This window comes from Symsagittifera roscoffensis, chromosome 3 (genome assembly GCF_963678635.1).
Source record: "Symsagittifera roscoffensis chromosome 3, txSymRosc1.1, whole genome shotgun sequence".
In the NCBI taxonomy this organism is placed as follows: Eukaryota; Metazoa; Xenacoelomorpha; order Acoela; family Convolutidae; genus Symsagittifera; species Symsagittifera roscoffensis.
Genome location: NC_087064.1, coordinates 32,767,626 through 32,793,966, shown reverse-complemented (window position 1 = coordinate 32,793,966; position 26,341 = coordinate 32,767,626). Strand labels below are relative to the sequence as shown.

Below are 26,341 nucleotides of genomic sequence, written 5' to 3'. Positions count from 1 at the left end.
CCACTTGGAAAACAGCGACAGCCTCACCAGGAAGGAACGACCCCTCGAAAGAGTTCTTGGAGTGAAATGGAAACCAGACACGGACGTTTTTCTTGTGGAAGCAAAGAAGTTTCACGCCATTGACAAGAAGGACTTAACGCAGCGCAAACTATTAAGTTTGCTTCTTCAATCTTTAACCCGCTTGGAATTACGATGCCACTGACAATTCGACTACGACAATCACTTCAACTTACCTGGAGTAATGGACCTCAATGGGACAAACCTCTAAACCTGAAGCACTTAACAGAGCTTAACGATTGGATAGACAAGCGAAGCCAATTCAACGACATCTGCCTGCCCCGGATTTACTTCAAACCAAAAACGAAGATACTGGAAACTTAAGTTCTCCATGTATTCAGCGACGCCTCCGAACTTGCCTTAGCATCAGTTGCTTACCTCAGAATCAGATACGACGACGACACAACGGAACTTAAGTTCGTCATTGGAAAAGCCCGAGTAGCACCCATCAGCAGAATGACAATTCCAAATGTCGAGCTTCAAGTCGCCACTAACGGAGCTAAACTGTCTCGTTTCATCAAAGAACAACATGACATACGAATCGACAGTACGACACTATGGACAGATAGTACAACAGTTCTTCATTGGAAAAAATCGCCGAATCAACAACACCGGATCTTCATTGCCAACCGCCTGAATTTCATCATGGACTCAACATCTTCACTAGACTGAAGATACGTGCCCAGCAAAGACAACCCTGCAGACGACGGAACACGTGGTTACAAAGCATGTGACATGACTACCGATTCACGATGGATCAAAGGACCAGACTTCTTGTTAAGACCATCATCAGATTGCCCTAATCACCCGCCAACACAACCTACAGCCGATATTCATCTGACAGACAACAACCCACAACCGCCAACATCAGTAATCGACTTCAACCGATTTAGCACTTGGACAAGAGCACTCAGAGTTACTTCATATGTTCTTCTCTTCGCAGAAAACATCAAAAGGAAGACACGCCAGAGCCTCTCACTTCAACACCTCACCTTAGGATTCGCATGGATCATTAAACACTCACAGAATCAATCAGTCCCCAAGGAAATAGCATGCCTGACAAAGAAATCTGACATTCCAACCAGCAGCCCTCTACAACCTCTTTGCCCCTTCATCGACGATCACGGATACTTACGTGCCAAAGGACGACTACAGAAAGCCCCGCTTCTACTTTGCAGCCGACATCCAGTCATTCTGAACGCAGAAAACTACCCAATACAACTCTTCATGAAGCAAACACACGAAATAAATTCCCACTGTGGAATGGAACACACCCGAAGCATTCTTCACCAGGACTTTTGGATCATAAGATCACACAAGCATCTGAAGAAAACTATTCGACAATGCATACCTTGCCGACGCCTTCGACAGGAACCAGTGAAACCTCTGATGGCAGATCTACCCCTACAACGACTCCCTTTATCCGAAAACAGTTACCCCTTCTACTCAACAGGAATTGACTTCTTTGGACCCTTTGCCACGCGGAACAACGACGAGTACAGTAAGCGATACGTTCTCTTCTTCACCTGCCTCGTCACGCGAGCAGTTCACTCAGAAATATTCCAGCAAATCGACACAAACTTAACTCTACAAGCCATACGCCGTTTCATCGCTAGACGCGGTAAACCCAGGGTCATCTTATCTGACAACGGAAAAGCCTTTCTGAGATTCAACACAGCAACGACTTCAACAATCAATGCCAATTACTTGGAATAACCTGGAAGTTCAACCCACCTGCAGCTCGTCACTTTGGTGGATCATGGGAACGCCTCATAAAAACATTTAAGATTGCCTTCTACAAAGTCATTGGAACACGGACACTGGACGACGAAACTCTGTCAACCTTCACGTGCGAGGTTGAAGCTATGATGAATTCTCGCCCGCTAACCCACGTCTCATCAGAGCCAACCGACGACGAGCCCCTTACACCCAATCACCTTCTACTAGGACGACCAACAAACAATTTTCCTCCCGGATTGTTTCTCCCTCGCCACACAACAGACAAGAGAACTTGGAAACAAGCTCAAGCCTTGAGTCAACAGTTCTGGAACAGATACCTCAAAGAATACTTGCCAACCTTGACGACCCGAACGAAATGGACAAGCAAGTGGAAAATCTTCAGCAAGGAGACCTTGTATGGATACTGGAAGACCTAACGCCTCGAGGTCTTTGGCCCTGCGAAATTAAAACTAGCAGGGGGGGTTCTACACCGACCAGCAGTCAAACTCTCGCGAGTATTGGACCACAGTAACAACTAGATGACCAACATGATCAACGACAGCTAACAACTAAATGACCATTACAATCAACGACGACGTACCATCAGCTTCAACGATTAATTTTCTAATTTGCAACCTGCAAATGGGCCCGGCTATGTCTACGACATTTGAACTTTATTCTTTGCCGAACCTAATTTTGCCACATTTTCGACATGAATATGCCGCCAAATTAATAAACTGAAAGACTCAAAACTCAAAAATCAAAAAGAAATCATTTTTTATAATGAAACAACTAAACTACGATCTGAAATTGGAATCTTAATCATCCAAAACGTATTGCCATTGTCAAGCGGCATCTACGATTTACGCCGCAAAAAGTTTATCCGTAAACTCGTTACAATATTCCTCATACTTTTTGCGTGTTGTGTCCTTAATTTATTAGAATAGCGCTGCCTGATCATTTAATTTGATATCCACAAGCCATTGTAAATTCAAGATCTCGGAATCAAATTATTGGGCTGCTGTTTATTTTTCTGGTAACCAGTTTAAAAAATGGGTCTTATTATCTATTCGCCGCTCCTTATTGCAAAAAGGGGAAATTGTAAATTTAGTGCGCTTTAAGGGGAAATTCGTCTAGTGCGCTTTACCGGAATGTGACATATGTCGTAAAATGCACGTAGACTGCTTCATCGTTATCTTTTTTTATTTACAGCTGGTGGAAACTCTTACCGAGGTACCATTGATGAAGGGTTGGTCAAAAAATGCCAACTTGATCTTACTTGTGGAACAAAACTCTCAGCAGCTCTTCTGCTGCTTTCGTGTCGTCATCTTCGCCGTTCTTCTGACAATACTCTTGCAGGTGTAGCTGAGCCAAAACCAGAATCACTGCCATGAAAAAGCCTTTCTTCCCTATAACATCACCATGACTCGCCAAATAGAACATTTTTTTGAACTCTTGAGCTCTGATGATGTTTGAGTTTAAAATAATCACATGTTGTCGAAAACCCATTTAGTCCCACAGGCTAATCTCAGCCTAAATAAAAGTTATTTAGTCAGCTTTGAAAGTTATTGAGTATGGCTTCAACCGATTCTTCGAAAGTATCAAGAACATATTCCTTATATTTTCATCCCTAGAAATTATGCATACATTGCAGCAAATGTTTTTACTGTGATCTTCCTAACCCATCTCGAAGAACTTCATATTTTCACACTTACCGAGTGACTTTCCGCCAATAAGGATAAAGTACTCGATGACAGTGGAAAGCTTGGAGCTACAGAGTTCGCACTCTGTTGCTGCAAGCTCGATCTTCTCACAGATGTGATCGATAACACAGAGGGAGTTCCAGTCTATCTCATCAATCTTCTTTTCCAGCACCTCGAGGGCCTTCATCTTCACCTCCTCTGCACACAAACAGACAAAAAATTCCAAATCATTCAACCCAACAGAAAAATTGTAGATTTTCACTAGTCAATTTTCACTAGTCAATTTTCACTAGTTGTACTCGAAAATGTCATCTTCAATATTCCGACTTTCGATACGAAAGTAACGGAATATTTGTGCTCGGGGTGGATTTTTTTCAGACAAATTTCAACTTTTTAACTAGCCAATTTTGACAAAATTTTCTTATATCATTCGGAAGCTATTGCTGTCTTGGGCATAAATTTGAAATAATATTTCACCTGTGATCTTTTTTCGTAAAGTTATGGGGGTTTAAAGATTGCCATTTTGGTCAATTTGCGACAATTAACGCGCGATATATTTCGCGCTATCAACGCGTAAGCGAGATTTAATCCGGCTTAGAAATCGTTCCAAATTGGTTGAAAGAAGCTTTTTTGCCATAATTAATTTGTTACAATGAGCGAAATCTATTCTTTTGTACTTTATTTATCGTGTGGGTGGATGATTTCATAAAAAATTTTTCAAATTTAAGAATTTTTTTTTCAATTTATTTTATTGCATTCAATTTTTTTATGTTACTACTGCTCCATATACCTTAAAAGGCAGTCGGAACATTCAGGGCTTCGCCCCGATACGAGCAGTCTTGTTGTTCCGACTTTCGATACGAAAGTAACGGAACATTTGTGCTCGAGGTGGGTTTTTTTGTCTTCAGACAAATTTCGACTTTTTAACTAGCCATTATGGACGGAAATTTTTTTATCAATCAAAAGATAATTTTATCATTGTCTTGAGCGTAAATTTGAAAAGATATTTCACCTGTGATCATTTTTCGTAAAGTTATAAGGGTGTAAAGATTGCCATTTTGACCAATTTGGATAAATAACGCGCGATATAATTCGCGCTATTAACGCGTAAGCGGAGATTTATTTCGTCTTAGAAATCGTTCCAAATTGGTTGAAAGAAACTTATTTGCCATAATTGATTTGTTACAATGAGCGACATCTATTCATTTGTACTTTAATTGGTGTGTGGGGTGATGATTTCATAAAAAAAGTTTCAAATTTGAGAATTTTCTTCATTTGATTTTATTGCATTTAATTTTTTTATGTTACTACTGCTCCATATACCTTAAAAGGCAGTCGAAACATTCAAGCCTTCGCCCTGATACGAGCAGTCCTGTTGTTCCGACTTTCGATGCGAATGTAACGGAATATTTGTGCTCTGGGTGGGTTTTTTTTTCTTCAGACAAATTTCGACTTTTTAACTAGCCATTAGGGACGGATTTTTCTTATCGTTCAAAAGATATCATTGTCCTGAGCTTATATTTGAAAAAATCTTTCACCTGTGATCATTTTCCGTAAAATTAAGAGGGTTTAAAGATTGCCATTTTGGTCAATTTGTACAATTAACGCGCGATATATTTCGCGCTATTAACGCGTAAGCGGAGATTTATTTCGTCTTAGAAATCGTTCCAAATTGGTTGCAAGAAACTTATTTGCCATAATTGATTTGTTACAATGAGCGACATATATTCATTTGTACTTTAATTGGTGTGCGGGGGGATGATTTCATAAAAATCGCGACTAACTTAAGAGTGCTTGCTCTATGTTTTCGAACGAATACAAGTAATCGTCCATATAAAACTTTTCGGCAACCACTGATGCTGCTTCAGGATATGTAGAAATTTTATCACTTGCTGTTTTATGCAAAGCGTAATTGGCGCAAGTTATCGAGTCATAGGCACCAAATACATGGCGAGTGTACTGATAGACTACCACATCCGAAGTGGGATCGTCCCACCACAAAAAAAAACGAAGCAAAGATTGATCTTGTTCGCGGAATCCTACCTGGAGAAACATACCCTATATTTGCATAGACGGCATACTTGTGCGGTCGGAATAGTACGGATATCAGGTTTTGGAGTAATCCTAGACCCACCAATAGGGATTGATTTAAAGATGTGCCAAGAAACTTAGCAGCCCCGTTACGGAGTCGGCACACCTTGCCCGGCTGATTCGGAATTATAACTGGGTGGTGCGGAGTATACCACTCACTATCTGTTCGGGAACATGGATCATGAGGCTCGACGGTAACCACATGACCTTTCTTGATGTCCTCCCTTATTGTATCTGCATATCTTTCGCGTAGCTCTGGGTCTTTACTTGACCTTCGCTCCAAAATTTCAATATGAGCAAGCGATGGATAATAATTATAAGGTCGGCTGACAATGCTATCAGTCCAAAGCATAGGCACAATGTATCTTTCACCATCATGAAATTTTTTGGAATTTAGGATGAGTAAAGCGCGTTTATCCGCGGCAGAACGTGCATCGACTTAATTAAAGGCTCCATAAGATTCTAATTCATACCAAGATTTTATCTGGTCAGTTAAAGAATAACCTTCAACAACACACTTAAAGCACGAATAAGTTAACCTGCGGACAGCGGTATCGAACCACTAATGAACCAACCTATCGGTTAGAGTCTTCTCCTTAGAAAAACCCAACCGGACGAACGGCGTGTTAGTAATCATGTCTTATGACAACTTCTACATCTTCTTAGTTGTGTTGTAAGGGCTTTATAGAAGCTAATCTAATTGAGGATATTTATCCTGCAACTCAGGTATATTGATACATTCTGTACCAAGGTGAATGTTGTCTTTCACATAAACCTTCTTAGTGAAAGATAAATCGGCATTATTCGGTTCAGAAGAGACATTGAATTTGACTCGTTGAGTTTCGATTACTTTTACGGCATTGAAACCACTGATGGAAAAGTGGACTGGCTTAACAACGAACTTTAAGCGGCTACCTTGAGATGCGGAGACCCAAGAATGTGCAGATACTCCGTCGCAAAGAACCAACGTCTGGGCACTGTTGCTATCTGAAGATACTCCAACTGTTGCAATTGGCAAGTACTTTTGGTATTTCTTTGTAATTTTCCCACCCCACAGCGCCATGAGTGGAAACATGTTTAACATCTTTCGGTTTGGACTCATTGGGTTTACTTGATGTTTTTTTTTCTTTGGTGCAAAAATTCTTTCAGCACCGTGATGAAGGGCATTGTGCGTGCCCTCACAGCAGTCCTGTTTTGGACATTTCTTTGCCTTCGTGCAATTAAGGAAAAAAATGGTTTCCATTGAGGCATGCGAAGCAAAGTTTTTGTTCAGCTACAAATTTGACTCGCTGAGTGGCTTTCTTTTCCTTGAACGCAGCGAAAGACCAAAGGGCATGCTTTCCTTTACACAGCAGGCACGGCGGATAATTAGGCTTGCTTTTGTGATCGCTAGGGCTTTTATCGTTTGATTCAAACACTTTTTTGTTTTCGGTTGAACTGTTTCTTCCGTTTTAGCTCTAGAACCAATAGCGCGCAATTTTTCGTGGCCCTCCGCTTTCTCTTTTAACCAATTATTGAAATCTATGAGGCTGACACTCTGCCAATTATGTCTAAGGGTATGCATTTACCAAGCTTCTTTCAAATTTGGCGGGAGCTTGCCGACAGCTTGGTTCACAAGAGTCACGCTTTGAGGTAATCATGAATAAACAACGGTTGAAAGACTGCAACCAGTCCTGAGACGGCGGAGGAGAAACTGATGACATTCTTTGAACTGCATTTTGAGGGAAAGAAAACTGGTTAACTTATACAAATGAGCTCCAACAATAGTACGAGAATAGCCAAATTTTCTCTGCAAGGTACCAACTGCAAAATTGTATAAAACTCCACTATAACTGTAGTCGGCGATTGCCGCTTTGGCTATGAGGGTCTTCAAGTAAGTTAATTTCTCGTCATCACATAGAAGGGCGGAATGGATAGTGGAGGTGAGTTGTCCATGCCATTCGTGCCAGTTCAGAGCGTTACCGTAAATTTGACCTAATTGGAATTCTGGGAGAGGATCTTTGCGGTTCACGAGCAGAAATCAGTTCTCAACCGGATGTTCATATGGGAACCAACAAGAGGGTTAAAAAACTTTTTAATAAGCGGGGTTTGTACTTTGAAGATCAGCTTGAGGAGTGTAAAATACGGTACGACCACTGGCATACGCCATGATCCCGCTTAAAGTAGGACAAATCGGAGTTGCCAAAGAAAACACATTCGCATTGGCGTTTTGATGGGGTGTCATCACAGGTGTTTGCGGGTCAAAAAACAAGCTGAATTGCTCAAATTGGCCTCAACAGGCATGCTAATCTCGGCGCACTATGGTGCACAAAAAGGCTGCTGATTGTGCATCCGGTAATTATGTGAATGCGCTGTTGACAAATTATGGGTTATCGGATGGTTCCACGAGACCTGCGGCACAGAAGGCGCGACAGTTCACGGAACTGTGTGCCTAATAGGAAATTGATTCATCAGAACCTGCATAATTGTGTTGACAAAATGTGACCCGGAGTTCGGAAGGTAACCAGAGAGCAAGTGGAAGGTGGTTGATAATTAACACCGACATGAGTGAGGTGCTGGACAAAGTGGAACAGAAACGGATGAATCATTACTATGTAAAGAGAAACTTGATTTCGGGCAACTTTGCCGAGAGGCTAGATGATTACTGATATGCAAACCAGAATCACAAGATGCCCCATGCCGAGTAGTGAAACCATGAACGGAGTTTCCATGAAACTCAGGAATTGACGACAAGCCCGTTGTGCGTTCAATGCTAGCTGTGTTTTTCGAAATGGGTGGCCGAGACAGCAGAAGTATGATCTTTGATAGAATTAAGTACGGACCAGTACGATCATCCTCCCTTTTTTCATCAGGTTGAAGAATGACTTTTGTTCAGCCCGTCCTTTTAAAGTTTTCACTAACGTCAGATAGGTCATCTTCCATTTGCAAATCTTCAAACTCCAATTCATTTTGTTACTGTTTTAACTTCAAAGCTACGCTAGCCTGTCAGGCAAGTTCTTTTTGCCGCAATTTAATCAGTGGGAGAGTACAATTCAACTCACCAGAGTTTTTAGACTCCAATGCGGTCATTTACCGACCAAAGCGTCAGCTTGAATCATCGGATTGATTTCTTCGAAATTACATTCGACCTTTCAGACCCAGTCCCTCCAGTTTGAAGCAAAAATTTAAACCTAATGTCGCCCGCTACTTCATCTTTTTGAGTCTTTACTTCAGTCTCAATTACTTCTGCGTTTTCTAAACCCAATTTTTTTTTTAATTTCAGCCTCCTATAAAATCTTACTATTAGTCTTTGCTAATTTGTGGAGCCAAAGATTTTGTTTGCGTATGCATTTTTTGGGGTCTTGTGCTTTTCCAGCTAATTGAATGATTTCCTATTTTATTTCAACTGCCTGTTCCATCAAAGTCTCACATTTTATGATAATTGTCTCATTTTTTGTCGAGCGGCTGTTATTTTGAACAGTTCAAGAGCATGACATTTGTAAAGATCATTTTCTGTGGAGTCTCTGTTTTCAAACACATTAATTGATCTTTTATGTATCTTTTCTTCCATGCTTTTACCAAACCTATTTGCTCGATGCTTTATAGATTACAAACGAAGCTTTAGAGAATACTTTATTTGACAAAAACAATTAACTACTACGAAACTCGAAATCCAATTGAGTTTCATTGAACCTAAAAGATTTGCACTCACAATTATCTTTGCAAAATTAATCGTAAACAAAAAGATTTTGAGTTTCGTAGTAGTTGATTGTTTAACTTTGCTAAGATAATTGTGAGTGGAAAACTTTTAAGTTCAATGAAGCTCAAAAACCGACTGCCAAGCTCGAGAGGGGCTCAATATACGAGCGGAACGATGTATCGGAGACGAAAAAGGAGACAACTTGCAAGTTAGTTAAAACGGAGACAATGAACATTGAAGCTGTCAATGTAAAGGCCTCATATTTTACTTGCTTATTAAAACAAGAGCTTGAAACCTTGCAGTCCTCATTAAACTACGAGAGTGGTATCACAAAAATATTAACTTTCAGAGGTAATCACTTGAACACCCAAAACCATTGCATTAAGCCTGTTTTGTATCACTTTACGGTTCTTGTGGGGTAAACGTTTCCGCTTCTTGTTTTGAGGGCGGTGAGGCTAGCACTGTAACGCCTTAAAAAGAGGAGAGTCTTTAACTCAAAACGAGGGGGCAGTTGAAGCTCCTTGTACTTTTCAATGAGTACCTGGTCCTTAGCCTCACGCTGAGCAATGAAGTCTTTCACCACGTTAAGCACGAGAATGCCTGTTCCAACCAATTGCTTCTCTTTATTCTCAGTACCGCTCTGTTGGAAGCAAACGATTGCACAAATGTTATGCGTGTACCGTAATAACAAGTTTGTGAGTTAACCAGTATTTAGTCTACGGTTTTTGGTATGCCATGCTTACTTGTGAAATTATTTATGGCGTCGTCCCAAAAGACCAGGTCGGTTCGTCACGATAGGAAGTGATGCAGATAGAACTGAATAGCCTTCTGTAAGTCTGTAGCATTGAAGTTCGAATTTCAACCGGCTTTTGTGAAGCAAGTATCTTTCACGCGCTTTTGCGAAGTTGCAGGAAGTATGCGAAGCGCGTGATGTAACGAACTAGCTCCCAGTATAAACACCATGTGCCCACTAAATCACGATGGATTACCATGGGTTGGCAATTAAGTAGGTTGGTTGAATTCCAACAACACACGGAAAAAAGCTGAGGCTGCAAAAAGGCAACTTAACCTACTTAAAGTCACCTTACCAGACCTCTTAAGATAACAGCGAAACCACTTAATCGATACGTACTTACGAGCGGAACGGGGTATACTTTTATTATTACAAGGAATGGTGGGGAATGAGGCAAAACGGTTGAATTCCAACAACACACACGGAAAAAATCGGAGGCTAAAAAAATTCAACTTAATTGGCCTGATATTACAAAACCAGACCACTTAACTCGGGTTTGATATCAACTACAGCAAAGTTTTGCTGAGTTCTGGGTGTACTTTTGGATTTCTTGGCAACAATTGGGACTTTTCACAAAACTTTTTGTATATTTCTGTCATCGGGTTCGAGTCATACACCGGTTCAGTTTTTAGTCAAGTACCTGTTGTCTATATTCCGATAACAAAGATTTTCAATCCCTAAACTTTTTATCCAAAACTTTTCGTATCCAGAAAAATCTAGTCTATGTACCAATTGCACGCATTTCGGTTTAACTAAACTGATTCAAATGTTTGAGTTTCGAGAAAAATTATTAACCAAACCAGTCCAAAACTTTCGGTATCGAGAAAAAATTACAGCTCGGGGCTTGCTTTGAGACGAAATATAATATAGAACATCATTATCAAGATTATAGCACCAAGTTTTAAAAGTTTTATTTAGATTGGCGTTCACCGTGAAAAAAAATCTAAGAACTTCGGTTAACGAGAAAAACACAGCTGCATGTCGACCAAAAATCCCCAATCAAGACCGCAAAAGGCCTCTTTGGGTCTGCTCCCCCGTCTGTCGGCTTACAGGATCATCGGCCAAATGCACGAAATTCGGCCACTTGGACGCACGGCCAACAGAGTATTCGGCCAACTTTCGCTTTTGAAGACTTTCGGCCAACTGGGTATTCGGCCAAGTTTTGCTTTCGAGGACATTCGGCCATGTCGGATCTTCGCCTATTCGGCCAACTAGTGGGTAGTCCCTCAATGAATATGACAGCTTCCGTTACTTACTGTCCCTGACGGCTTCCTTTACTATGACAATTTCCGTTAGTAACTGTCCCGATCGTGTCTACTGCGAATCTGTACTGGTGTCGACCTGAAGGCTGGGATACAAAACCTATGTCCCTTGAGTTGCTGGAATACTAAACTGTCCCTTGTGGGGTGCCAAAATGTGCCCGCTCCAATGTCTTAAAATGTCAAAGAAAACCTATTTAATAAGTTTATCACAACAATTAGGCTAAAAACCTGTTTGTGTACAAGCTTTTCACTCTTAATTACGTTCGCACTTTCATTTCTTTATAGGCATTTACTTTTGCGCTGCAACACACGTTCAAACAGTATTAGAAATTCGAAAAAATATTTAAAAAGCGTCTGAGACAATTGAAAAAATTAGATGACACGCAATTTGGCTTTATGGGTGGTAGATAAACTACCGATGCCAATTTTTGTATTAGACATTTGAGGGAACTGTTTGCGAAAAGGAAAAGCCTCAGCATCACATATTTGTCGATCTCGAAAATGCCTTTGACCGTGTTCCCAGGTAACTGATCCCATGGGCTCTGAGGCAACGGAGAGTTCCCGAAAATCTGGTACGACTAATAATGTGTCTGTACAACGAGTCGAAAATCAGAGTTAGCCGGCCCAAAGCATGCAGTGATTACTTCGAATTTAAAGTAGGCGTGCATCAAGGATCGGTACTTAGCCCATTATTATTGATAATCGTAATGGATGAGGCAGCTAGAAACTGTCGTTCCATGGTACCATGGGATATGCTATATTCAGAACAGAATCCCAGTCTATTGAGAAATTTAACACTTGGAACAAGTCTTTGCAAAAACGCGGTTTAAAAATCAACGTGAATAAGACAAAGCATTTGATTTCAGGCCAAAAGTCTATTACTCAAAAAACCGAAAAATATCCATGTGCTTTATGTTTGAAGGGAGTCGACGCCAATTCAATACACTGAAACTCTTGTAATCAATGGGTGCATAAAAATACAGAAGCCTGAGAAAAAAAACTTAAGCATCATACTAATTAAGTTTGTCCAGGTATCACTCAAACAAGAATGCTACCGATTAATCAATTTGAAGCCCTGAGAACTGTCAAAGAGTTCTGATATCTGGGTAAAATGATTTTTGCTGAAAGTGACGCAATATGTGCATCATCGGTCAGAATAGCATCTTTCTGGACGATATGACAGCAAATTGCACCTCTGATGCTGAATAAAGATATTGATTTGATTACGAGGTGTCATATCTACGGAGCTTGTCTCCGTCCAATTCTGATGCACTGCTCTGAAACCCGGGCGCAGACTGAGATAAAATCTAGCTCTCTTATGAAAGCTGATAATAAAGCTCAAAGCTCTTCGTAGGATTACCGGAGTAACTCATCAAGACAGCGTTAGCAACGAAGCAGTAATTAATATAACAGGTCTTGCTGATCAGGACAAGCTACAAGTGCGGTCGCCAATACGACGGTACGGCCATGTTTACCAAAGAGAAAACGCCCATGAGCTAAAAGCAACAGACCATGTTTCATTCCCAGGGAAAAGACCAGCAGGAAGGCCTAAAAAACGCTGAATCGACTGTCTTGAACAAGACCTGAATACTTTAGGCCTCAAATCCACAAACTGCCATCGAATCCCCCATTTAATTGCTTGAATGCTATTCAGAATGCCCTGATCTGAACCATTGCTAACCCCGCCGCAATGGGAAAACAGACAAACGCATCAGAAGTTAAAAAGTCGAAATTTGTCTGAAGGAAAAAAACCACCCTGAGAATAATTACTCCGTTACTTTCGTTACGAAAATCGAAAATACAAGACTGCTCTTATCAGGGCCAAGCCCTGAACGTTCCGAATATTTTGTAAGGCCTATGGATTAGTAATAACATGAAAAAATTAAATGTTATTCAGAATCAAATGAAAAATCTTTTCTTAAGTTTGAGACTTTTGTGAAAATCATCTCCCGACACGCCATATAAAGTACAAAGTGATAAATTTTACTCCTAGTAATAAATCAATTATGGCATCCAAGCTTCCCTCAACCAATTTGGAACAATTTCTAAGACGGATTAAATCTCCGCTTACGCCTTAATAGCGCCAACTATATCGCGCATTAATTTTCCCAAATTGACCAAAATGGCAATGTTTAAACCACCATAATTTTACGACAAATGATCACAAGTGAAATATCTTTTCAAATTTAAGCTCAAGACAACAACACTTTTTAAATGATAAATAAAAAAAAAGTTCGTCAAAAAAGAAAAAAATGACTAGTTAAAAAGTAGAAATTTGTCTGCAGAAAAAAACCACCCCGAGCACAATTATTCCGTTACTTTGGTTACTTCCGTTACTTTGGAAAAATATTCGGGGTTAATACCCATAGCTTTGGCTGCACTTAAAGCTGGTTATTGATCAAAATGAACACTTCATCGCAACAATATTTGCGACTTGTTTGGAAGCAAAAGATAGTTCATACTATAACACAAGCTATGCTTGTGTGAACAGCGAAAAAGTAATTTGGAGCCTCAATCAAATTCAGGACTTGTCCTCAAACAAAAAAATGAATAGAAACAAATCAAGACCTATATGAGAGTCTTCATTATGTTCTTCAGGCTTTTTACATTTTTAGAATAATATTTGATTGATAATCTTTTCATAAAACAATTCCAATGAGAAAACTGGATCAGTATGTACTTTTTTTATTTCGCTGGGAAATGTGATAGCTTAAATCCATTTTCGGAAACAAAAACCAATCACGCTTTTCTTCACCTGTATACTTTTGCTGTTCTAAAGAAAATGAACTGAACTTAAAGAAATACTTAACAAAATACCAAAGAAAAACTTTCGCATACTGCACTTAAAAATGAACTGCGCTTTTAAAAAAATCAAAATTCAAGCTGCGAAATTTGGGCCTGAGCAAAAGTTAACAAAAGAAAACCATAGCGACCTATAAAAGAGTCTGAACTACGTTCATCGATTCTTTTAAAAAACAAAACTGAACACAAAACTTTCCGTTGGTGTCTGTAGTTACAAAAAACCGGCAAGCAAAGTTTCAACATGCCTATTTTTTTACAACTTGGTCTTTAGGTTATTTATTATAACTATCCATGTCGGTCCGAGTAACAAAATAGAAATGCAATTTGAACAGAGGCGGAGCAGCGCTTCGCAAACACAAGCCAGGAAAATTCAAAAAAGAGCTCTGAACAGGCAAAACAAAACGAGATCAGGAAAACGAAAAAATTAAAAATACACCTACGGAAATTTTTTTGCTGAGATGAGGAGTAACACCTTCTCACATCTGCTCCACTTTACTTACACTAGCCATCAATAAAGCAGCTGCAGGATCTTATCAAATTGCCAACGCTATGCAACAAAAATTCGACCAAAAAAATTATTTCAATCTTCCCGATTTGAATCTCCCACCTGTTGATTAGGAGTTTCACGTCCTCACATTTGCGCCACGGTCGGTTGGAGGTAAACTAGTGGCCCAGCTAACGCTGGATGCACCTGTTTTAATATTTCAATCTTCGATTGTACTGATAACGAAATGAGTAATTTCCAAAGTTTCAAAATTTTTGTGGAGTAGTTTCTTAAGTAGTGGAGTAGCCGTCTATTCGAACTTTCAACTGAATTCTTTATCTCAGATTTGTCTGGGTATTTGTCCAAAAAATGAAAGAATGGATTTAGGAACAGTCATTTTTTACAATATTTGATCGTTTCTTGGAATCTTATAGTAAAAATTGACTGTTCCTAAATCCATTAACTTTTCTAATAAAGCATGCGAATAGCATCTTATGCAAGAAGACTTTCACACCCTGATTTTGAGATTGAACCCTTAATATCAGATGTAGCTGGTAACTTTCATGAAAAAAAAACAGTAAAAATTTCAAAAATGGATTTTTGCGATAACCTTATCGGATTTTCTAAAAATAGGATGAAAGATATTAACGAAGAAACAACCTCGGAATCAGCGGGTGAGTTTAAAAAAACAGAATAAGTTTCCAAGAAAACTGGCAAAATTTCAAAAAAAAATTGGACATTTTCTAAGGCCATAATTTTTTGAAAATATAAGGCATAGCCGCTCAGGTAAGATTCACATTTTTTTTTCATTCGATTCAAACCTAAATCTCCGATTTGGTAGGGTAGTTTTTGAGAAAAGTCTCAAAATTTAAAAACAAATTAAAAATGTCAAAAAAGGGTATGTTTGTGGCCATAACTTTCTGTCTACCGAAATTAGGGAATAGCCGCCTAAGAAGGGGGATCTCTATGATTTGTTATTTTGATTGAAACGTTCATCGTATATTTGCGCATTTAATGTTTCACAAAAACAAAAAAAAACAAATAGGTCAAAAACACCTGTCCCAAATTTTAGAAGTCGAAGGCCCGTCCCATCGAAGGCCGTAGAACGTGGAGTAAAATAAATATGGACTAGAAAAATATGCAGGCACATAAAAAAAGCCGCCAGTTTGTTCATTGGTACCATTTTTTTTTGAAAATCGGGTTAGTTGTTTTTGGGAAAAAAAAATTGCGAAAAAAAATAATAATTTTCCAGAGCCTCGCAAAAAACATCACATCCCATACATTTTCATAATACCTATTGATTTCGACAAGACCTTGCACTAGCCTCAACATATGCTATTAAATTGCCTACGCTTAAAAAAATTAAATTGAAAAATACCAAAAGTGCCACCAATGAGCGCTTTTGTTTGCGACTTAGGTTTGAAAAAAACTTCGTAATAATACACCACGCTTCGGTTGTGTAAATAGAGCTATATTGAAGAATGAATCAAATCATGACATTTTCAGTGATTTTTAGCGATCTGAGCCTTCAAGCAGAAGCAGTATTAACTATTTAGAGTTTGAATTCACAAAAAGTTAAACCTACCTATGTCTGAAGACATCTAAAACACAACGAAAAGCTTTAAAACGTGGAAAAATATTGAAAATTAAGCGAGGTTGGAATTAATGTTCGAAAAAAAACAAACCTTAAGAACGAAAGGCACTTCTGCAAGATGACGTGGACAGAAAAAGCTAGCAGACTTGGTTTGATTTTCTTTTTCAGGAATGTCGATACGTTGGCGAATTTGGCTTTGCATGCTGCAATATTCCGTGCGACTGAAACAGAAAACAGAATGACTCAAACAGAACAACATATTCGACAATCAGAAAGCGTAATTTAGGTTCCACTTTGAAAATATTTTTGAATGGCGAATTCACACAGAGGCGAAGCTGTGCTTCGCAAACACTAGCTAGAACACGACAAAAAGCAGCTCTATAAAGTGCAATAAGAATAAGCAGAAACCAGCCTCAAATTAGTAAAAATTCGGCTAGGTCTCGGATTCAAACCTACGGCCTACTGCGACCGAGAGATAATAAATATGACGCACTAACGACACAGCCACGGACGCTTAATTGATGACAAACACTAGCCAAAATAAAGCAGAGGACACGCTAAGAAATTTCTAATGCTTCAGTGAAATCTCCATATAGATGAATAATTTCAGTGAACAATTTATTTGCGATTTAGGATAGAAAAAAGGTTCGTTGTAATACAAAACGCTGATCGCAAGTGTAAAAAGAAATCATCACTCAAACTTTACGAATCCTTTACTAAACCTTTACGAAAACATTACGATCGCAAGTGTTAAAAAATCATCACTCAAAATTTACGAATCCTTTAGTAAACCTTTACGAATACTATTTTTCTCAGTACCCTAGTGCTGTTTGCGTAGCATTGAAAATTTCGCTAAGAAAAAGGCATCTTAAAAACATAACAATGATTTTATAACTAGCATTTACGAAGGCAGAAAATTAGAAAAGATATATCTAATGTTTTTGTCAATCTACATATACAAGCTAAAACACGCCCATAAGGGCGACTAGATTAACGTCGTTCCACTCATAGCGGGCTAGGGCAAAGAAATTTAAGTTAAATTTGACCTTAAGTTAACATGAAACTAGAGTTTTCAGTCAATCAACAAAAAATATTTTAAATGAATGACAAATCTTTTAAATACTACATTAAATTGATATTTCAACTCAAGAGACTTGAATTAGAAAAACGCAAACCTGGAGAGTAGTCTAAATCTCCATGATGCTTTTCGGCTTTTTGCAAGATTTACATTCCTGAATCATGCGAATTTCCGAAAGGACACAACATAGCCAACAGTTGGAAAATTGTCAATGAGGTGAAAAAAAATGGAAAAAGGACTTTTATTGATTTATTCAACTTTCGAAATTCAATCAAAAAAATAAATCACATTGCAGAAAAAATAAATCTCATCTTTTCATCTTTATTTAAAAAAAAATTTCAGTGCTTGACACTTAAGTGATCCCGTAAGTTGTTGGAAAGCGAATATTGCATACAATTTGGCAACTGAATTTGAAGTGTACTTGAAAAAATATGAAGTCGAACCGCAAAAGAATATATTCAAGCGTACACTAGAAATTTTATCTAAAAAACGACAAGACCTAATTGAGTACCTTCACATCGCTAAATGAAAATTAGCAAGAACGCAGATACATCGCAATGCATAATTTTCGATTCTCAGAAAATCGCAATACCATTTTTAAATGATAATAGGTTGATTCACATGACTGACGTATTTTTGGGCTCAGCTCTAATTTGATTGAGTTTACCTACCCATCACAAAAAAATTTTGACCGTAAGAGCGAAGAATTCATTGAAGTGGAAGTTCATTAACAAGGAAACCAAAAAAAAAAAAAAAAAAAAATGGACTTTGTTCATTAACAAGGAAACCAAAAAAAAAAAAAAAAAAAAAATTAACACTTTTCCAATTATCTTACGGCTATGTTTTTCAACTATCTGACGGCTATATTTTTTTTTTTTTTTTTTTAGTTGCACTTGATGCAGCATTTGAAAAGTCTCTAATGAACTTCCACTTGTGGATCCAGTGGCAACCGGCTACTCGTGGTGGATTCGTCTCCAACTGGAGCAAATGGTGCCAATCCTGCCGCAACAGCGACAGACTTCCCAGAAAGGGACCCTATTCGTCACTCAACCCGGGTTTTTGGTAGTGGAGAAGACAACGCCAGCCTCTCTTCTCCTGCTCCAACTACTGATGGCTGGTATTGAACCCAACCCCGGTCCGGCACAAAAAGTCAACTGCAAAGTCTGCTCCCGACAGATGAAAACACAGACAATCAGATGCCACCAATGCAAAGAATGGATGCACCTGAAATGCAGCGGCATGCGCAAGACAGCCGAGTACCTCTCTCAGCCAGACTGGAGATGCCCCCCCTGCACTGCAGAGACCCCCCGACAAACCCAGAAAGTGAAGTTCAAGCTACTACAACTGAACTGCAATGGCATACAGAATAAAGCAAAAGAGCTCAGCAACTACCTACAAGAAAGGAAGATCACAGTTGCCGCCCTTCAAGAGACCAAACTACAAGAACGGAACAAGACGCCGAAGTTCCCTGGCTATACTGCCATCCGACGTGATCGTGGTCAAGGAGGTGGCGGACTCATGACCCTCATTCACGAAACTGTCGACTTCAACACCATGGACATAGATCAGCAGAACGACGGCACGAGAGAAGTCCAGGGAGTCAACATCAAGATGAACGAAGTTGAATTGAACATCATCAACTACTACATCCCTCCCTCCAGCAGCTGTCCTCAAGGTTACAAGGCGTCCCTGCAAGACCTCCTCTCCAGCAGCAAGACAATCCTGGTAGGAGACGCGAACGCACACAGTTCCTTGTGGCATTCCAGCAACCAAGAAGACACCCGTGGCTCCGAACTGGCAGAAGAAATTGAAGACTCCTCCTTCGGCGTCCTCAACACGGACCACCCAACTCGCCTCCCACGAGGAGATCAGCCATCCTCGCCGGACATCAGCATGGCCTCCTCCGACCTGCTTCTCGACCTCTCCTGGAAAACAGAGATCACCCTGGGCTCAGATCACCTTCCCATGAAGATCGAACTGAAGAGGGACACAGAAGTCAGAGCACCCAAGCGCACCTTCGTGAACCTCAGCAGAGCCGACTGGGATACCTTCAAACAGGAAACAGAAGAACTCTTTCTGAGCGAAGAAGAACCATCTGACACCCACAGCGGAGAGAAAGTCTTCAGGAAGATTCTGAACACTGCTTCTGCTCACAACATTCCCTCCGGACGCATTCCCAAAGCCAAGCCCAACATTCCGCCAGCAGCCTCCCGCCTGATCAAGCAAAGAGACGAAACAAGAAGAAACAACCCTCACTCCAAAGACATTCCGACCTTGAACGCCAGGATAGACTTCCTCATTTCCAAGCAAAGAATGGAGAAATGGAAAGAGCATGTGGCAACATTCGACAGAAAAACCAATGTGACCAAACTCTGGAAGACAATCGGCGCGATCACAGGAAAGAAACAAAGTGCCCCTCCAAATCAAGGAATAAAATTCAACGAAAAACAGATTAAAGACGCCAGCAGTATGAGCAACGCTTTCAATATACAATACGCAAGACCAATGAACCACAAGACCGAGAAAGACAACAGGAAAATAAACAGAAACATAAAGAAACAACCTCTCAACGACGCCCCAGTCATTACCTCCAAACAAGTAAAAACTGCCATACAGAACGCGAAGAACTCCAAAGCATTCGGCCCAGACAACATCTCGACCACTCACATGAAACACCTCGGACCAAATGCTATCAACTACCTCACGAAGATCTTCAACCTGTCGCTCAGCAAATGCCAGATCCCAGCAATTTGGAAGTCGTCAGTCATTATTCCGCTGCTGAAACCAGGCAAAGACGCAGGCCTCAGCAACTCGTACAGACCCGTCTCCTTGCTTTGCCCAGCCTCGAAGATCCTGGAGAAGTGCATCCAACCTCTCATCACCGAACACCTCCACTTCGCCAGTCACCAACACGGCTTCCGGTCCAAGCACTCAACGGTCACCGCTCTTTGTGACATCACGACAGCCATCTCCAACGGCTTCAACAGAAAGAAACCAGCCGACAGGACTCTGCTTGTCGCGATTGACCTGTCGAAAGCCTTCGACACGGTTAAGCATTCCAAGCTCCTCGACCTCATCAACAAGACCAGTCTGCCCAGTGCTCTGAAAAGATGGCTCGCGAACTTCCTACAAGGACGACAAGCAAGAACACTGTTTCGCGACTCTCTCTCAAAAGCACGGATAGTTCGGTTTGGAGTGCCACAAGGATCAGTTTTGTCGCCACTCCTTTTCAACTACTACGTCGCAGACGCACCTAGCCCTCCGGACGAAATCAAGATCAAGTCCTACGCAGACGACTTCACGTCCCTCATTCTCGGCACCGACATACCAGCAATGGCAGGAAAACAAACGGAGTACCTCGCAGAACTAGTGAACTTCTTCGAAGAGCGAAACCTCCAGATCTCCATTGACAAGAGTTTTGTCACGCTGATGACACCACAGACAGCCCAATACAAAACCGTTCCTGAAGTGAAGATAAACAATGAACAAATAAGAATGAACAACCAAGCGAAGATCCTCGGCATCACTTTCGACACCATGCACACTTTCGGGGCCCATTGCAGAGACACTGCGAAGAAATGCTCTCAACGCAACAACGCCCTGAAAGCGCTTGCCGGCACTGACTGGGGAAGCGACAAGGAAACACTCCTCATGACCTACAAAGCGGTTGTTCGCACTAAACTTGAGTACGGCGCCGCTGTGATAACGCCCACACTCTCCGAAAGCAACATCGAGAAACTACAGAAGGTCCAAAACAGCGCCCTGAGAACAATCACCGGATGCCACGCCATGACTCACATAGACCACCTTCACCAAGAAACATCCGTTCTACCAGTTAGACGACACCTCAGAATGCGAACGATACAACATCATCTCGCCAACCACTTGCCAGATCACCCAGGAAACCAACTCACGAAAGAACCCAAGAACCCACCAAGACTCATGAAAGAAACCCTCCAAACACGATATGAAGAAAGATACATTGAACCTCTACTCGACAGCAATAGACCTCTAACCGAAAAGAAGTACAGAAACCTGCTAAAAACGATCCACACAAATGAGGTACGCGACGCCTTACAAACCTACGAACACCCAGCAGTCCTCGGACACAATCCACCAAAAATTGCCAAAGAAGAAACCGAATTACCAAGAACAACGAGAAGAACACTGGCACAGCTCAGATCCGGCTACTCAAAGTTCCTGAACTCGTACATGAACAGAATTGACCCGACAGTAAGCGAACTTTGCCCGGACTGCCAGCAAACAAGCCACACAACTATACACCTGTTCGACTGCATCGCAAATCCTACGAACTTAACCCCAGCCGATCTCTGGAAGCAACCGAAGAAGACAACAATATTCCTGAAACTCCCCACAACCCTGGACCCAACAACGAGCGACGAATAGATCTCAGAAGGGCAACAACAACAACAACAAGGCGGTTGCCACTGGATCCACAAGTGGAAGTTCATTAGAGACTTTTCAAATGCTGCATCAAGTGCAACTAAAAAAAATATAGCCGTCAGATAGTTGAAAAACATAGCCGTAAGATAATTGGAAAAGTGTTAATTAACAAGGAAACCAAAAAATGGACTTTGTTAATTTTTTTCAAATTTCGGAGCAAAAATATGTAATAAAATAAAGATCATTTGTATTCAACACTCTCTTATGATTGAACTTTTTTCCTTTTCTCAACACAACTTCGGAAAACTGGATCGATAACTAATTTCTTAATCCGCTGGGAAACCTCAAAACTAAAGTCCGAACTTCGAGCTTACAAGTGAAACACATTTCTCGCGCCTTTTGCTTTTTCGTAATTGAAGTGTGTACTTTTCCCTCCAATTAGCAAAACAATATCACTGAACTTGAAGAGAAATCAGAAGGGACCGCGAAGACTCAAAAATCAGCATGAACAAAACTCTGGAAAAAAACACCTGACCTAAATGAAAGATAAATTAAAAATTAACATTTAGAAATCAAACGAACTTCGTCAATGTTTTTGTAGCCTGGTATTCGGATTCTTCTTCGGCCTCAAATTCAGCCCATCCATACTCTTGGGATCTGAAACAAATAAGAAAAAATTATAGAAAAATTACTCATTTTATGAAAAACAGCTTGTTGATAATTTGTATCTCTCCTCCTAAGTGTTATCTTTGCCTCCTAAGAGTTATTTCCCCTTTGCGTTGTAATAATTTTGAAAAAAGATTACGCATAAAATAATCATTTCAAACAAGCGCGCAAAAAATAGTGCTTCATAAAAACTTTCACATGGAATAGCTATTTCCTAGGCCCCATTTTATTCATAATTCTGTTTCGATTTTTTTAAATTTTATTTATTAGATCATCTTATTTTGCGCGTCTTTCCTGTTGTGTGGCCCAATATCACAAAAACGTAAATTGAGCTAATGTATTTGAAATTAAGGTTCAGATTTCCTTCGTATTTGTTAATTTCATCCAATCATAATAAAGCATTATGATCCAGTTTTCATTATATCAAAACAATGAAGTTTGGGTCGTATAATAGAAAAGACTCTATTTTACCTTCTAAGTTAAATTCTGAAAAACCGGTATTATATCCCCCTAAATCGATTTCTACGGCTGATCAGAAGATTTGATCTAGCTTTCGCTGTAAAATTTTTCTTAATTGTATTTTTAATCTAGTTGTTAATCAGTTTTGCGCAGTTTAGGTATGGATGGCGGTTTTGGGGCAAATATAGACTAACGTTGGATAACAATACAATTTGTTTTTAATTTGTTTTTACGACAGTAAACTTTCTTTCGACTAGGGAGAGCTTCGAGGGCACATTCAGCTTCCAGGTCCCCAAACAGATCAAAGTCGAGGTCATATTGGCAGCGTGGGTCTGAGTAGGGGGTGAAATCTTTCCTCACAACTGATTCTTCCACACTGTCAGACTGAAAACAGAACTTAATGTTCCGGCAACAAATAGCAATGTTCATATGAGAGTAGCAGAAATGATTGAATCACCGAAAAAGTTCTACAGCTCTTGTTCTAACACTTTTGGCTCATTTTTCTTCGTATCTCCCCGCACTTAACATTTCACGCTGTAAACAAGGGTTTAACAAGGTTGCATAAAAAGATCCTCACGTTTTATATGAACCAAATTGACTTATGGTAATCAATCCAGATTCAAATTTCATTTAAAGCAGACAAGACCAACAAACGTTTTACTTGTTGAAAATCCTAGGTAGAAAGTCAATAATAGTCCCGCTTCTGATTAGCAAAAATATCATATAGCATAATCAATTATATTACCAAATTCAATATCTCAATAATTCAAGAAACATATCATTCGACATTTCAAGCATGAGAGCTGGATTTTTACAGATACAACATAGAAATAGTTTGCCGTGCTATTTTTTATGTTTGCGATACAACATAAAATTAGCACGGCAAACTAGCCGACAGAAGATAAGACGTAAGCCGCTAAGTCGAATATTTTTTGAAATTATGTCAAGAAACTTATCTAGCAAAATTTTTATATGTTTGTCTCGAATTGGATTGAGAAAAAATCACATTGAGCAAAAAGTAAAGTCAAACAATTTAATGATAAATTAACAACATACTAAAACTTACAAAGCAGTAACAAAGCCTACTCGGAAAAAACTAGCTCCAAAAACGGGGAAAAAGGATTCGCAAGTAATTTAAAAAATACCACATCAATTTCACAATATAAAACTTCTGAGGCAACGAGATTCCAGCTCAGAAATCCCGAGCAAGATACACTAGCAAAAAACACAGAGGCGGAGCCAAGAAATAGCTCAAAAAAGGCAAGCAAGAAATCAACAAAACGCAGAGAAATAGCTCAAAAAAGATTTAAAAACTGAATCAGTGCTCTCTACAGGAGTTGCACCACAAGCCTGGATCATCCAAGTCGACAAGCTACACAACTGTGATACATGACCCAATATAAATAAAAATAGATACACTAGCCACTGATAAAGCGGAAAACTAATTCTATTGGACTGCCAAAATTATGCAGCGAAAGTTGACTCGCATTATAACACAATGCTCGCAAGCTCACTTGCGTAAATACTAATAAAATATTAGTAAACATTGTCCGGCAAGCAAAACTTTCAAGAGAAAATCAGGGTTTTTAGCGCCGTTGATAATGTGCTGATAGTGCATCAGTTGTTGCATGCCAAAGTGTCAATGAACGCAAGTAAAAAAATACTGACTGGCTTTTTGAAAACACGTCAACTTTTAAGTGTCAGAGAAAAAAGGTGACCTGAAAACTTTCTGAAGTTCTTTAACACCTTATGATTGATGCATTTTGATTAACACTAATCCAATTTCAGAAAACGACTCCATACGTTATTTTTTGCTGGGAAATCTGATAACTAAAAATCATTTTCGGAAAAATAGGTTTATCATGTTTTCGTAACCTTTCACTTTGGCTATTCGCTTGCAGAGTATGCCTTCCTTTTAACAAAAGAAAGGAACCGAAGTTAAATTAATTCCAAAGTCAAAACACGAAAACGTAAATTTGAGCCTGAACAAAATTTATTGCTTCTCCTAAAAAACTATCATAACTTACATAAAAATCCTAACTACGTTCATCGACTCTGAACAAACTTGACGTGAAGAGCGAGATTAAAACTCACTTCAAACGTCGCCTTTAGCACTGTCACCTCTTTTCTAATTTCTTGCATACGATCGCCATTGTCAAACAGACCGAAACCGTCGTCATCATCCGATTCCGATTCATCTCCACTTTCACCCTGGAAACAAAACTCGGCGTTCCACCTAGTTCTAGTTCGTATTATGATAACTTAACATTGTCGAGGTATATACGATTGATTTAATAACATGTTTCATTGGTTCTAAAGGTTTTCTGTCGGAGAAAATACTGTGCATCATGATTAAATTTCTTACATGGTCGAGCCATGAAAGTCTTATGAATTGTTATTCCAAAAAACAAAACAATCAAGAAAAATTCAGGGTTTTGACGCCGCTGATAATGAGATCACAGTGTACCAGTTGTCAAGTCTAGGGCGACCACTAGTGTTCTCTGACATGGTTTAGCCTGGTTCAGACCAATTTAAAAAAAAATGCAGTTCAGGGCAGTGGTTAATCTTTCTTTCAAGCCATTGGCATTCTTGGAAGGTTTATGTTGCAAAAAATATCCGGTGCTAACAAACGCTCGACAAGTTTTGCTACTGGAGAGAGTAATACAAGGAAAATAGCTAGGAAAATAACCCTTCCAACTATTAATGCATTACTAAGTGAGAGGCTTGTCAGTTGGCTGAAGTACTTGACTGCGTATTTACTAAAAAAAAATGTAAATGGATTGATGCAAGTTGTCAGGACCAATCCATTTGTTCTACATATTGGACTTGTTGCATCTTCGAAGAATTTCAATAAAACAATTCGATTCTTTCAATTACAAGTTGTTTGATCTTGCGTATAACTTCCTTCTTTTCTTTTTTGATGTTGCTATGGTGTGTAGTGAACTGTTGGTTGCATTTGTCGCAGATCTTTTGTGTGTCATGTAGGAGTTCATTGTCAAAGATAAACGCCAAAACTCAGAAACACAACCATTATCTTTGACAATGAACTCCTACATGACACACAAAAGATCTGCGACAAATGCAACCAACAGTTCACTACACACCATAGCAACATCGAAAAAAGAAAGAAGGAAGTTATACGCAAGATCAAACAACTTGGAATTGAAACAATTGAAATGCTTTATTGAAATTCTTCGAAGATGCAATCAAGTCCAATATGTAGTCAATTTGGGTAGTTTTAAATCGAAAAAGTATCAATTTTAAATTGTTTAAGAAAGTTAAAAAGCTTATCTGTTATCTCTAAAAAGTTATCTCTTTTTCCTCTTAAACTCAAAAGTTGAGGTTTTTTAAAAAACCAGTCAGTTTTTTTTTTCGTTTCGTTCACCGGCTCTTTTCGAACTAGCTCTTGCCTGTGTATACTTAGAAAGTTAAAAATAAAATTTAATGAGAACATCCAATGCCTTCTTCCCCTGTGCTTAACAAGGGTGTTGCTCCAGAGTGTTAGTCTTTTTTCGACGTGAACAAGTTTTGGCATAGCAAAAACCCGGAG

General features: G+C 39.5%; 2 protein-coding genes across 4 annotated transcripts in view; both read right to left on the bottom strand.

Annotated features, from left to right (window-relative positions):
* LOC134841414 (bridge-like lipid transfer protein family member 1) overlaps positions 1-11,517 on the bottom strand; it is a 469,521-nt gene extending 458,004 nt beyond the window's left edge. For all 3 annotated transcript variants that reach the window (XM_063857385.1, XM_063857384.1, XM_063857386.1), the window contains exon 1: positions 11,495-11,517. The gene's annotated coding sequence lies outside the window, so the exon portion shown is untranslated. The remainder of the gene's footprint in view (positions 1-11,494) is intronic.
* LOC134841669 (protein mono-ADP-ribosyltransferase PARP4-like) overlaps positions 1-26,341 on the bottom strand; it is a 109,368-nt gene that overhangs the window by 5,746 nt on the left and 77,281 nt on the right. Inside the window, exons 26-32 of the mRNA XM_063857704.1 lie at positions 24,886-25,002; positions 23,039-23,175; positions 22,249-22,323; positions 16,276-16,405; positions 16,176-16,191; positions 3,492-3,677; positions 3,056-3,185 (exon numbers count right to left, since the gene is read on the bottom strand). Coding sequence (XP_063713774.1) covers positions 3,056-3,185; positions 3,492-3,677; positions 16,176-16,191; positions 16,276-16,405; positions 22,249-22,323; positions 23,039-23,175; positions 24,886-25,002 — 791 coding nt within the window. The remainder of the gene's footprint in view (positions 1-3,055; positions 3,186-3,491; positions 3,678-16,175; positions 16,192-16,275; positions 16,406-22,248; positions 22,324-23,038; positions 23,176-24,885; positions 25,003-26,341) is intronic.